The sequence below is a fragment of the Leucopleurus acutus genome (assembly GCF_964270905.1).
Source record: "Leucopleurus acutus genome assembly, chromosome: 7".
Classification (NCBI taxonomy): domain Eukaryota; kingdom Metazoa; phylum Chordata; class Mammalia; order Artiodactyla; family Delphinidae; genus Leucopleurus; species Leucopleurus acutus.
Genome location: NC_139150.1, coordinates 68,252,871 through 68,265,083, shown reverse-complemented (window position 1 = coordinate 68,265,083; position 12,213 = coordinate 68,252,871). Strand labels below are relative to the sequence as shown.

Genomic DNA, 12,213 nt, shown 5'->3' with positions numbered 1-12,213 from the left:
TAAATAAATATAAAGGGTGTCTTGACCCAATCTCCCTGTAATTGTCCTTGAAGACACCACTAAAACCCAAAAGCTAACAAAACCTGTATATTAGTGTAATGTATTAGTACATATCAAAAAAAAAAAAATCCCTGACTTTAAGCATCTATTTTCTGGATGAAATTATTCTAAAACATCAGGTAGCTAAGGATTTTTTTAAGTTATTATGAACCATAAAAATTAGAGAGCTAAAAGTAATAAAAAATTCATGACAATATAAACTGAGAGTAAATAATAAGCCCAATAATAAAGAGAAGTCCAAAAAAATTTTTTAAAATTTTCATATGAAATTTTGGAAATGAAACTTTATTCTTACCATTCCGCAGTTTAAGTTTTTGTCAACTTTGCAGAAGGTATGAGGAGGGGTTTCTCCCTTGCTGGTTACGATAACACAGATATCAGTTACAGCCAACGAATTCTGGGGTCGAATTAGAGGAGCCCTTCGATAAGTGATAAAGATTCTTTGTGAAGTAGTTGAACTATTGTTGACATTGGCACAGCGACCATAGGGTGTGGCTTGGATCACTTCACATCCTGGAATTAGTCTTTCTTTCCCATCATATAAAACTCTGCATGGCAGGGAGGGAAGAAATAAATACATAAGTTAACATATGTCAGGTTAAGGCTAGTTTTCTCCTTGAGAACAAAATAAATTTTTTTGGTCTCCCCTTTTGTTTCCCAAATGTTAACTGCAAACCAAAACTAAAATAATTACTTTGGGAAATATAAATCTCCTACTATTTTTCAACAGCTAGAATACAATTTTAGAAGTGTAAGGATCAAACAACTTGATTTTATTGATTACAAGAAACATATGAAACAAAAAAGGGGCAATACCACAATCATCCTCAGGTCAATTCTCAGAAGTTTTATCTAGTATTCAGGTGTTTTCACAAAATTTACCTTCATAATTCCTGTCAAAATTTCACCTTTAAAAATCCCCTGACTGGGCTTCCCTGGTGGCGCAGTGGTTGAGAGTCCGCCTGCCGAGGCAGGGGACAAGGGTTCGTGCCCCAGTCCGGGAGGATCCCACATGCCGTGAAGCGGCTGGGCCCGTGAGCCATGGCCGCTGAGCCTGCACGTCCAGAGCCTGTGCTCCGCAACGGGAGGGGCCACAACAGTGAGAGGCCTGCGTACCGCAAAACATAAATAAATAATAAAATAAAATAAAATAAAACACCTTCTTTGTTTTTAATGGGCAAAGAATCTAAATAGACATTTGTCCAAAGAGGATATACAAATGTCCGAAAGCACATAAAAAGATCTTGAACATACTATTAGCCATTAGGGAACTACAAATCAAACCACGATGAGATACCACTTCACATTCATGGGAATGGCTAGAATAAAAAAGCAGATAATAACAAGTGTCAGAAAAATTGGAATCCTCATACAATGCTGGTGGAAATCAACAGCTCTGCAAAACAGTCTGACAGTTCCTCAATGGGTTAAACATAGATTTTCCACATGACCCAAGAGGAAAAATAAACATAGATTCTTCTCAGTATATACACAAGAGAAAAGAAAACACATCTATGCAAACACTGGTACACAAATGCTTATAACATCATTATCCACAACAGCCAAAAAGTGGAAACAATCAAATGTCCATCAACTAATAAATGGATATGTAGATTGTAGTATAGCCATGTAACAATATCATGGATCAATAAAAACAAAGAAGTTCTGATACATGGTACAACATGGATGAACCTTGTAAACATATTAAGTGAAAAAAGCCAGACAAAAAAGACCACATATAGTATGACTGCATTTACATGAAATGTCCAGAACAGGTATATCTATAGAGACAGAAAGTAATTTAGTAGTTGCCTAGGACTAGAGAGTAGGAAAGAGTATTGGAGAGTGACTGCTAAGGGTATAAGGTTTCTTTTCAGAGTGATGAAAATGTTCTAAAATGGACTGTGGCTACACAACTCTGTGAATATACTAAAGACCATTTAATTGTACACTTTAGATGGCTGAATTGTACGATATGTGAATTATAGCTCAATGAAGTTGTTAAAGCCCAGCTAAATATAACACTATAATAGCCTCCATATTTAAATCAAAATAGTATTGGCAAATGAGTAAATAGAAAGAACAATGAACAGAAATCTAGTATATGATAAAGGTGACACCTCAATACACTGAGGGAAAGATGGACTTTTTAATTTAATAAGCGGTGCTTGAATAAGCAAATTGCCACTTGGGAAAAATAAACAAACAAAATTCTATCTGTAGTTCACACTATACACAATAAGGGCTCCCAGTGGATCACATATGTAAATGTAAAGAATGAAAACATACTAAAAGAAAACCTAGCAGTAGGAAAAATGTAACTATGACTCAAAATCTAGAGGCAATAAAAGAAAAGAGTAAGAAAATAAACTTCATAAAATAAACTTTACATGACAAAATAACGCTGTAAACCAAGTCAAAAGACAAATTATAAGGGGAGAGGAATGGAGAAGGGGCAAAATAGGTAAAAGGGATTAAGAGATATAAACTACTTGTAATAAGTTACAAGTCTGTAATGTACAGCACAGGGAATATAATCAATATTTTATAACTTTATATGGAGTATAATCTATAAATATTCAATCACTACACTGTATACCTTATAAATTAACATAACAGTGTAAGTCAACTATACTTCAATTTAAAAAAAAGACAAATTAATAAACTTAGAGAAAACATCTGATGACTCTTTTACAAAAAGTTCATCTTCCTAACACATAAAAATCTCATTTAAAAAAAACAAGAAGAAGACCAAAAACCTGTTTTTATTTTATTTTATTTTTTTACTTAAGCATATTGCTCAGTTTATTGGCATAAAGTGTACAAACCGGTATAAACAGCTCCAGACCAAAAAACAGACAATCACCAGTGGTTCTCATTATTCTCCCTTCCAATCACTATATCATTAAGGAAAACCACTATCCTGAATTTTAAAAGAATAAATTAATCAAAAACCTGTTTTTAAAAAAGACATTAACAAACAGTTAATGCCAAAAGACATTAACAGTTCACAAAAGAAAAAACGGTCCTTAAACACTGAAGAAATACTTAACCTCATTAAAATTATTCTGACATACCATTTCTCTACTGTGAGACTGACAAAAACTCAAAAATCTTATCACATACTTTGTTGATGGCATTGTGGGGAAAGAAGCACTCACATACAGTGATGATGGTAGGATAAAATGGCACAATCACAATGGAGGGAAACTTGGTAACATTTAACAAAATTATGCATGTATGTATCTTTTAACCCAGCAATTCCTTTCTAGGATCTACCTGAAAATTATAACTCCACAAATATGTAACAACATATGCACAACATTATTCACCAAAGCATTCTTTAAGGGCACAAGATAGGAAAGAACCCAAATGTCCATCAATAGAGGCTGGCTGAATAAAGTATGATACATCCACACAAATAAGTGTTACAAAGCTATAAAAAAAATTTAAAAAAAAAGAGTGAGAAAGATCTCCATTTTCAGAAATGGAGTGGTTCCCAGGAGATGGTGTTAGGTGAAAAAACAGAGTATAAAATAGTGTACATAGTATCTGCATTTTGTTTAAGAGGAAGAAATAAAACTATACACACATATGTGTTTATTTCTGTAAAAACACACATTGAAAGGATAAATCAGAAACAAAACAACAGGGGAGGGGAGGGCAGAAAGTATAGAGAAAGGAGTAGAGGAAACAGAAACTGAAGCAATACTTCTCTAAATATATCTTTTTATGTGTTTTGAACCGCAACAATATTTTCCATATTAAAAGAATTTTAAAACAAATGAAACACAAAAAGGAACAAATGAACCTAACTGCATAGCAAATTGGTAATATAACCACATAGAAAAACTATTTCGTATAATTTTTTAACACAGTACTCTGTAAATGTTTAATGGGTTTTATTCTAAGGACAAGGAACTCAGTAACAGAATTACTATTGGTAGTAAAACTGATACTATAACTTGAGATTACCTTATGTAAATAAGATAAATAAGTAACGTATTTATGATTTAGAAACCAAGATTTTCAGCTAAGAGAAACAAGATAAAATCCAAAATGAGTTCAGTAAGATTTTAATGTTAAAATTTGAAGTTGAAATATGAGTATGAACTCATGATTTATATAAATATTTATTTATATAAAAAATAGACACCTCAGTAACAATGAATACACATAGCTCCAAATTTTGATTGACATAGCAGTCAGCCGGAAAGGGCTCCCACTGGCCAAACCTGGGACCATTTGGGCAAAAAGAATAAGGATTGCAATTGATTTTTATCAAACGGAATAAATTAAAATTCAGTTCCTCAATTATACTCAAAGAAAATTTTAAAATCTGTCTCATTAAAAAAAATGACGGGCTTCCCTGGTGGCGCAGTGGTTGAGAGTCCACCTGCCAATGCAGGGGACATGGGTTTGCGCCCCAGTCTGGGAAGATCCCACGTACCGCGGAGCGGCTAGGCCCGTAAGCCATGGCCCCTGAGCCTGCGCGTCCGGAGTCTGTGCTCCGCAACGGGAGAGGCCACAATAGTGAGAGGCCCAAGTACCACATTAAAAAAAAAAAAAATGAGGCCAAGAGAATAGGAAAGCTCTTCATTATGATAAAATGCCAATTAAAAATGTAGTTTTTAAATGACAGTGTTAGAAAAGTCTCATTTTACATCCCCCCATACAAGATCTAATTCAGGCAATGACCAATGGAAACAGTAAGTGAAAAGGTGTTAGGGGACAAGATATTTAAACAATGCCCACAACTCCACAAATTACTTAAATAACAGAAAAAATAAAAATGCCTTTACAATAGATAGCAAGCCATTAACCATTTTAACCAAGTGACTGAACTTAGCATCACTAATTATGGGACAATCTGTCACTACATGCTTTTCTGATGCTAGCGCTACCTGTAAGTATTCTTGCCAAAAATATTTAATGTACATTTAACCCAGACTTTAAACCTAACACCAGTTTACAGGAAATACTGACAATAAAGGAACAAGTTAAATGATGAGGAAACAATCAGATAAATCTAGAATGTAGGGCATTCTATAAAACAAGTGGCCCAGACTCTTCAAAATGCCTATATATCACAGAAAAATGTTGGGGAATGTTCTAGATAAACAGACTAAAGAGGTACAATAACCAAATACAACAGGTAAGCCACGACAGGATCCTGGATTTTTTTTTTAAGCTATAAATAAACATTCTTGAGACGACTGCAAATATTTGGCTAGGGAGTGGATACTGAAAAATATGATGGAATTATTAATTTTCTATATACCATGGTCATTAGGAACATGTCTTAAGGGATGAATGGTGAAGTATTCATAGGAGAATTGTTATGATAGCTTCAGTTTAACAAAAATATTGGAAAATGTTAATTTGTTGAATCTAGATGGACAGCATATTGTTCATTATACTACAGTTTACCATTTAGGAGAAAAGGATACTGGTGTTTATTACAATTTCTGTTAACTTTTCCGTATGTTTGAAATTTTTCAAAAACCAAAAGTGCTGGAAAAAAGAATTCATATGAAAGTCAATCAATCTGATAAGTGAAGGAAGATAAAAACTTTGTATAGTCTGTGATTCTTTATCTCAAAAAACACATCTGACATATACAATAATATGGTGACCTGATTAAATTACACTTTATGGAGTATTTGAAATTATGAGGGAATATCAGATCTTACATATTGTAACTTAACATCTTTTCCAGGAAAAAAAAAACTGTTATTTTTATAAATATCTCATCTTGTTTATACAACAGTCCAAAAGATCAAAAGTTTGACAACTCTGTTTCATATTTAGTTGAATGAGATGGGTACCTGTCTTTATACTGGCTAACAGGTTTTTCCAAACCTCACTAGTATGCTTAATTGAGAGGAAAGAGGGGAGAAAAGACCAAATCACCAGATATTAACAATTATTTGATCTGGAGAGAAAATTTACCACCATGATCAGCTAAAAGACGACCGCACGCTCAAGCAAACCTGGATCAGTCAACAGAAATTAGAAGCCTTAGGGAACTGCAAGATATGTATGAAAGAGCCGCTTGCAACCTGAAAGCATCTAAGTATGATTATCTAAGTCATCATTTTTAAGTTATGCCCCTGAATCACAAGGAACAACAATCTTTCAGAGACTTATACCCTTTTAATTACAACTATATGGTGGGAGGTCTGGGGATGAAGATGTGAACAGATAACCTTTAAAGGATGGCTAACAGAGAGAACAGTGAGGGCTGGAACACAAGTAAGTCCCTGGGGCTGGTTTCCCTTCAACTGACATGAATATTATCAAACTTTTATCCTATACCCATCCTATTATGGATATTACCTATCTTCTTAAGAAAACCACAGAGAAAATAAAAGAACTGACAGTAAAACCTCTCAGTCCTATATTTTCAACCCTTCCTTCTCCATTGGTTTCTTCCCTTCAATATAAAGATGTTCAAGGTTCTCTCCTGGGAGAAATGTTAAAAAATAGCCCTGGACTCTGTTTCCCCTCACCTTCCAGGTATCCTAAACCATTGCTGCTGGGGATTTCATTAAAATACAGATTCAGTAGATCTAGGGCAGTGCCTGAGATTCTGACTCTCTAACACACTCACAGGCCCTATGGACAATACTGGACCATGACAAAATAGCAAGGCCCATAACTATCTTCTCTTTCTCTTAAAGTCACGCTTTCAAAAAGAAGCCTCTATAACTCCAATTCCCAATCATGCTCCATCCTTTCTAAACTGGCTCTTATGTCCACTAATCTTATAAAGTTGTATGACCCCCACTGCAACTGTACTGACTTGAAGGAAAACTGTAGACGCTAAATAGGGTGATATGTACTATACTAAAGGAGTTAAAGTAAAGTAAGATAAGGGCAAAACATCCTTTGGCTTTGGAAATTTGAACATAATGAGGACCTTGGGACAATTTCACCAGAGCTCTGTTGGAACAGTAAAGGAAATGATGAGCAAAACAAGTGGTGGTCAAATGTAGCAGCTCACTACCGTTCTTAATATCAGAACAACTATGAACAGAACCACCAGCAACCAACTCTTTAAACAAAACCATTTCGTTGGCCAATCAGGGTAATTTGGATATATGATGATATTCAAGAATTAATCATTTTTTAGGTGTGGTATTATGGTTACATTAAAAGAGGGACTCAATGTTAAGAAACGCAAACGATGTAATACATCACATTAATAAAATGAAGGGAAAATCCACATGATCATATCAATTAAAAAAGAAGAGGCAATTGACAAAACCCAACACATTTTTATGGTAAAAGCCCTCATAAAACCAGCAATAGAAGGGACCTTCCTTAACATGATAAATAGCATTTATGAAAAACCCATGGCTAACATCATACTCAATGGTGCAAGACTGAAAGCCTTCCACCTATGATCAGGAATGAGAAAAGGATGCCTGCTTTCACCACTGCTATTCAACACTATACTGTTAAGTTCTAGCCAGAGCAATAAGACAAGGGGGGCGTGTTTGCGGGGGATAAATCAAAGTGCAAAGGAAGGAATAAAACTATCTCTATTTGCAAATGACATGATCCTACACAATAAAAAGTCCCCCCAAAATCCACAAGAAAGCTATTAGAGCTAACAAATTCAGCAAAATTGCAGGGTATAAGATTAACACATGAAGTTGATAAAACCCACCTGTGTTGCCACACATCCAAAAAAGAACAATCCGAACAAGAAATTAAGAAAATAATCCCGTTTATAACAGAATCCAAAAGAATGAAATATTTAATAAAATTAATTAAGGAGGGACTTCTCTGGTGGTGCCGTGGTTAAGACTCTGTGCTCCCAATGCAGGGGGCCTGGGTTTGATCCCTGGTCAGGGAACTAGATTCCACATGCATGCTGCAACTAAGAGTCTGCATGCCACAACTAAGGAGCTGGGCGAGCCACAACTAAGGAGGCCACCTGCCACAACTAAGACCCAGCGCAACCAAATAAATTAAATAAATAAATACTTTTAAAAATTAATTAAGGAGGTGAAAGACTTGTACACTAAAACCCATAAAACAGTGCTAAAAGAAATAAGACCTGAATAAATGTAAAGAAAACTCATATAGTTTGGAAGACTTAATATGGTAAAGATGGCAATACTCCCCCCAAATTGATATGCAGATTAAATGCAATACCCATCAAAATTCCAACTGCGTGTTTTGCATAAATGAACAAATTGATCCTGAATATTTCCCAAGATGCTCTCAAATACATATGTTTGTACTAACTGATGGTAATTATAATGAGCAGAAGAGCTTAATACATGACATGTATATATGGTAAAGTATTACAGGTATTCTAAAAGCACATCTTATATAAAGAAGAGTCAACATAGACGTTTTTGGAGAAAAAGCTTTTACACAGAAGAATGATCTTCATTGGCTGTGGACTAGACACTAAATACCTCATAACAACTATACTCCTTCTAAACCGTAAATGCTTTGCTCCTGGCATCAAAAACCACACAGTGCAATTGTATTTTTCATCTTTTGTGTGTGTGTGTGGCCATGCCTCACGGCATGCAGGATCTTAGCTCCCCAACCAGGGATCAAACCCGTGCCCCCTGCAGTGGAAGCAGGGAGTCTTAACCACTGGACTGCCAGGGAAGTCCCAATTGTATTTTTTAAAACAGGAATGTTCCTTTGTTAAATGAGTTCAGAGCTTCACAAAAGCTCATCGCGTAACCCAACTAGCTCCTTAAAAATATACTGTCTTTTATTATAGCTTTTTGCTCTTTTATGTTTAATTAATAAGCTTATCTGATATGTACAAACAGAAATGAAATCATATTTCAGGCTCTAACGCCTTCATTTCAATATACTTTTGAAAGGAAATAATCTAATGACTCAATCCTATACAGAGAAATTCAGTGAGGATGGACAGAGATACATATATCTTACTATACTTGATTTTGAAGTAACAATAATAGAACTATCAAGGATTTTGAATTTCTATTGCCATGAACCTTAAATAAATTTTATTCTCTTCACTATAGCAAAAGAAAATAAGTCACCGTACCCAATGTCAGTAAGGGGTGGTTTATCTCTCCCTCTTTTATAACAGAGGAACAGTTCTGGGCTTTTCAGACTTCCGTAGTTCAAGTTTGCCTGCAGAGCTGACGGAGTGGCTTCAACACAGGTGTAACCCTCAGGTACTGTTTCCCCAGCTGATTTGTTAATAACTGCAATATCTGTAATTGGAGCTTTAGGTCCAGTAGACTTAGTATCTAAACGATTTATTTCTTGATCCAAAAGAGTAGATGTATCAATGAGACCTGCCACAACAAAGTAGTCAGTCACTCTTGGCCCTTTGTCTTCTATCATGGCTGCTTCTATATATCCTAGAAGAGAGGAAGAAAAAAAAAAGACATCAATTAAATAAAATGCTTTATCCTAACTCACTAAGTTAAAATACTCCTGAGTTAACAAGTGATTAACAGGCACATTTCCCAGTTGGATTTATAATCAAATTGTTATTCTGTAGAAGAAGACTGTTTTTTAAAAAAAAATATTTGTTTTTAAAAAATAATAATAAATTTATTTATTTCTGGCCACGTTGGGTCTTCATTGCTGCGCATGGGCTTTCTCTAGTTGTGGCGAGCCGGGGCTACTCTTCGTTGCAGTGCGCAGGCTTCTCATTGAGGTGGGCTTCAGTAGTTGTGGCACGTGGGTTCAGCACTTGTGGCTCACAGGCTCTACAGCACAGGCTCAGTAGTTGTGGCACACAGGCTTAGTTGCTCCGCGGCATGTGGGATCTTTCCAGACCAAGGCTTGAACCCGTGTCCCCTGCATTGGCAGGCGGATTCTTAACCACTGCGCCACCAGGGAAACCCAAGAAGCTTGTTTTGATATCATCTTGTCAGCTTTTACCTAGTATGAAGTACAAGTTTACAGCATCGATTCATTTGTAATGCAACTATGATCCTATTATGTGCCTGTTAAGGATAATCAAACTATTAGAAGTGGGCTACGGTGCTTTCCTTTCAGCAAAATGCACATAATGAACAAAATTCATACTATTTTTTAAATGTCATTCTCTTTTGAGTTACAGAATTCCTAGAGCGAACTTCACATTTAAGCAAACGAAATGAGTTCATCATGAATTATTCAAAGTCTAACAGAAAAGATAAAGGTACTAGTAATAAGCATAATTAAACCAGTCTCTTAATCCAATCAGGAGTCTGTCCCTATAGTTAAAAAACTTTATGTAAATACTGTGTAAACTAAGTAAGTTTAGGGGTCATTAACTATTTCATATATAGATACCAGACAGAGCATAAAAAACCATAACCAAAGAAGACAAAGTTATACAAAATACATATTAACAGGGCCTCCCTGGTGGCGCAGTGGTTGAGAATCTACCAGCCAATGCAGGGGACAAGGGTTCGAGCCCTGGCCTGGGAAGATCCCACATGCCGCGGAGCAGCTGGGCCCGTGAGCCACAACTACTGAGCCTGCGCGTCTGGAGCCCGTGACCCGCAACAGGAGAGGCCGCGACAGTGAAAGGCCCGTGCATCGCGATGAAGAGTGGCCCCCCCTTGCCGCAACTAGAGAAAGCCCTTGCACAGAAATGAAGACCCAACACAGTCATAAATAAATAAATAAATAGATTAATTAATAAAAAGCAGTTTCTTTTTTTAAAAAATACATATTAAGAGACTTAGGTAATACATGGTAGAAACCTAGAGAATATGAACACTGAGTCAAGATTTCTATTATCTTTAAACTCAATACCTCTAAAAATAAAATTAAGCTTTTGAAATTTTATTTTCTTTAAATATTTATTCATTTATTTAGTAATTTAGGCTGCACTGGGTCTTAGTTGCGGCATGCGGGCGCTTAGTTGCGGCATGCACGCAGGATCTAGTTCCCCGACCAGAGGTCGAACCCGGGCCCCCTGCATTGGGAAAACAGTGTCTTACCCACTGGACCACCAGGAAAGTCCCTGGAATTTTAAATATTTCTATGGATTTTACGTGCTTTTTAAATAACTTTACTGAGGTATAATTTACATACAATAAAATGCACATATTTTAAAGAGTACAGTTTGGTAAGTTTTCACAAATGCATACACCTGTGAAACCATATCACAATCAAGATGGTGAACACATCCATCAACATCCAAAATATTCTTGTACCCCTTCATCATCCCTCCCTCCCCAGGCAAGGAGTGACCTGCTTTCTGTCACTGTAGATTAGTTTCTAGAATTGATATAAACGACATCATACAGTATATTCTTTTTTGTCTGGCTCCTTTCACTCATTGTAATTATTCTGAGATTCATCCATGTTACTGTTTATATCAAGTTCATTCATTTTTATTGCTGAGTAATATTCCACTGTTGAATATACTACAAAATGTTTATCCATTCACCCATGTTAATAAACATACAGGTTATTTTCAGTTTGGGGCTATTATAAAGCTATCATGAATACCCATGTACAAGCAGTGTGCACGTATGCTTTCATTTACCTTAGGTAAATTCTAAGATGGAATGGCTAGATCACCTGGTAGGCATATGCAATTCTAAAAAAGTGCCAAATAGTTTTCTAGAGTGAGTATACCGTTTTACATTCCTATCATCAGTATATGAGAGTGCCGCTGTTCCACATCCTCTCCAACACTCTATAAGGTCAGTCGTTTTAATTTAAACTAGATTCTACTATGTCTACAGTGATACTTAGCTATAGTTTTAATTTGTATCTTTCTAATAACTAGTAATGTTGACCACCTTTTCATGTGCTTATTTTCCATGCATACATTATCCTTTTCATACATCCTTGGATTCTGTTCACTAAAATTTTGTTTGAAATTTTATATATGTTAATGAGGGATACTGGTCTATAGTTTTGTTTTGTTTTTTTTTCCCTCTTGTAATGTCTTTTATCTGGTTTTCACATCAAGGTAATGTCAGTCTCACAGAATGAGTCGGGAAGACTTTCCCCCTTTCAATTTTCATGAAGAGTTTGTATAGAATTGTTATTATGTCTTCCTTAAATGTTTGATAGAATTCACCTGTGAAATTATCTGGGTCTAGAGTTTTCTTTGAGGGTAGGTTTTTTTTGTTGTTGTTGTTGTTGTTTTTGCGGTACGCGGGCCCCTCACTGCTGTGGCCTCTCCCA

The 12,213-nt window shown here is 35.7% G+C and overlaps 1 protein-coding gene across 2 annotated transcripts in view; it reads right to left on the bottom strand.

Annotated features, from left to right (window-relative positions):
- Nucleotides 1-12,213, bottom strand: part of DENND4C (DENN domain containing 4C) — a 128,636-nt gene that overhangs the window by 86,624 nt on the left and 29,799 nt on the right. For both annotated transcript variants that reach the window (XM_082843594.1, XM_082843593.1), the window contains exons 2-3: nt 9,110-9,431; nt 356-608 (exon numbers count right to left, since the gene is read on the bottom strand). In XM_082843594.1, coding sequence (XP_082699720.1) covers nt 356-608; nt 9,110-9,414 — 558 coding nt within the window. In that variant the 5' untranslated portion in view covers nt 9,415-9,431. The remainder of the gene's footprint in view (nt 1-355; nt 609-9,109; nt 9,432-12,213) is intronic.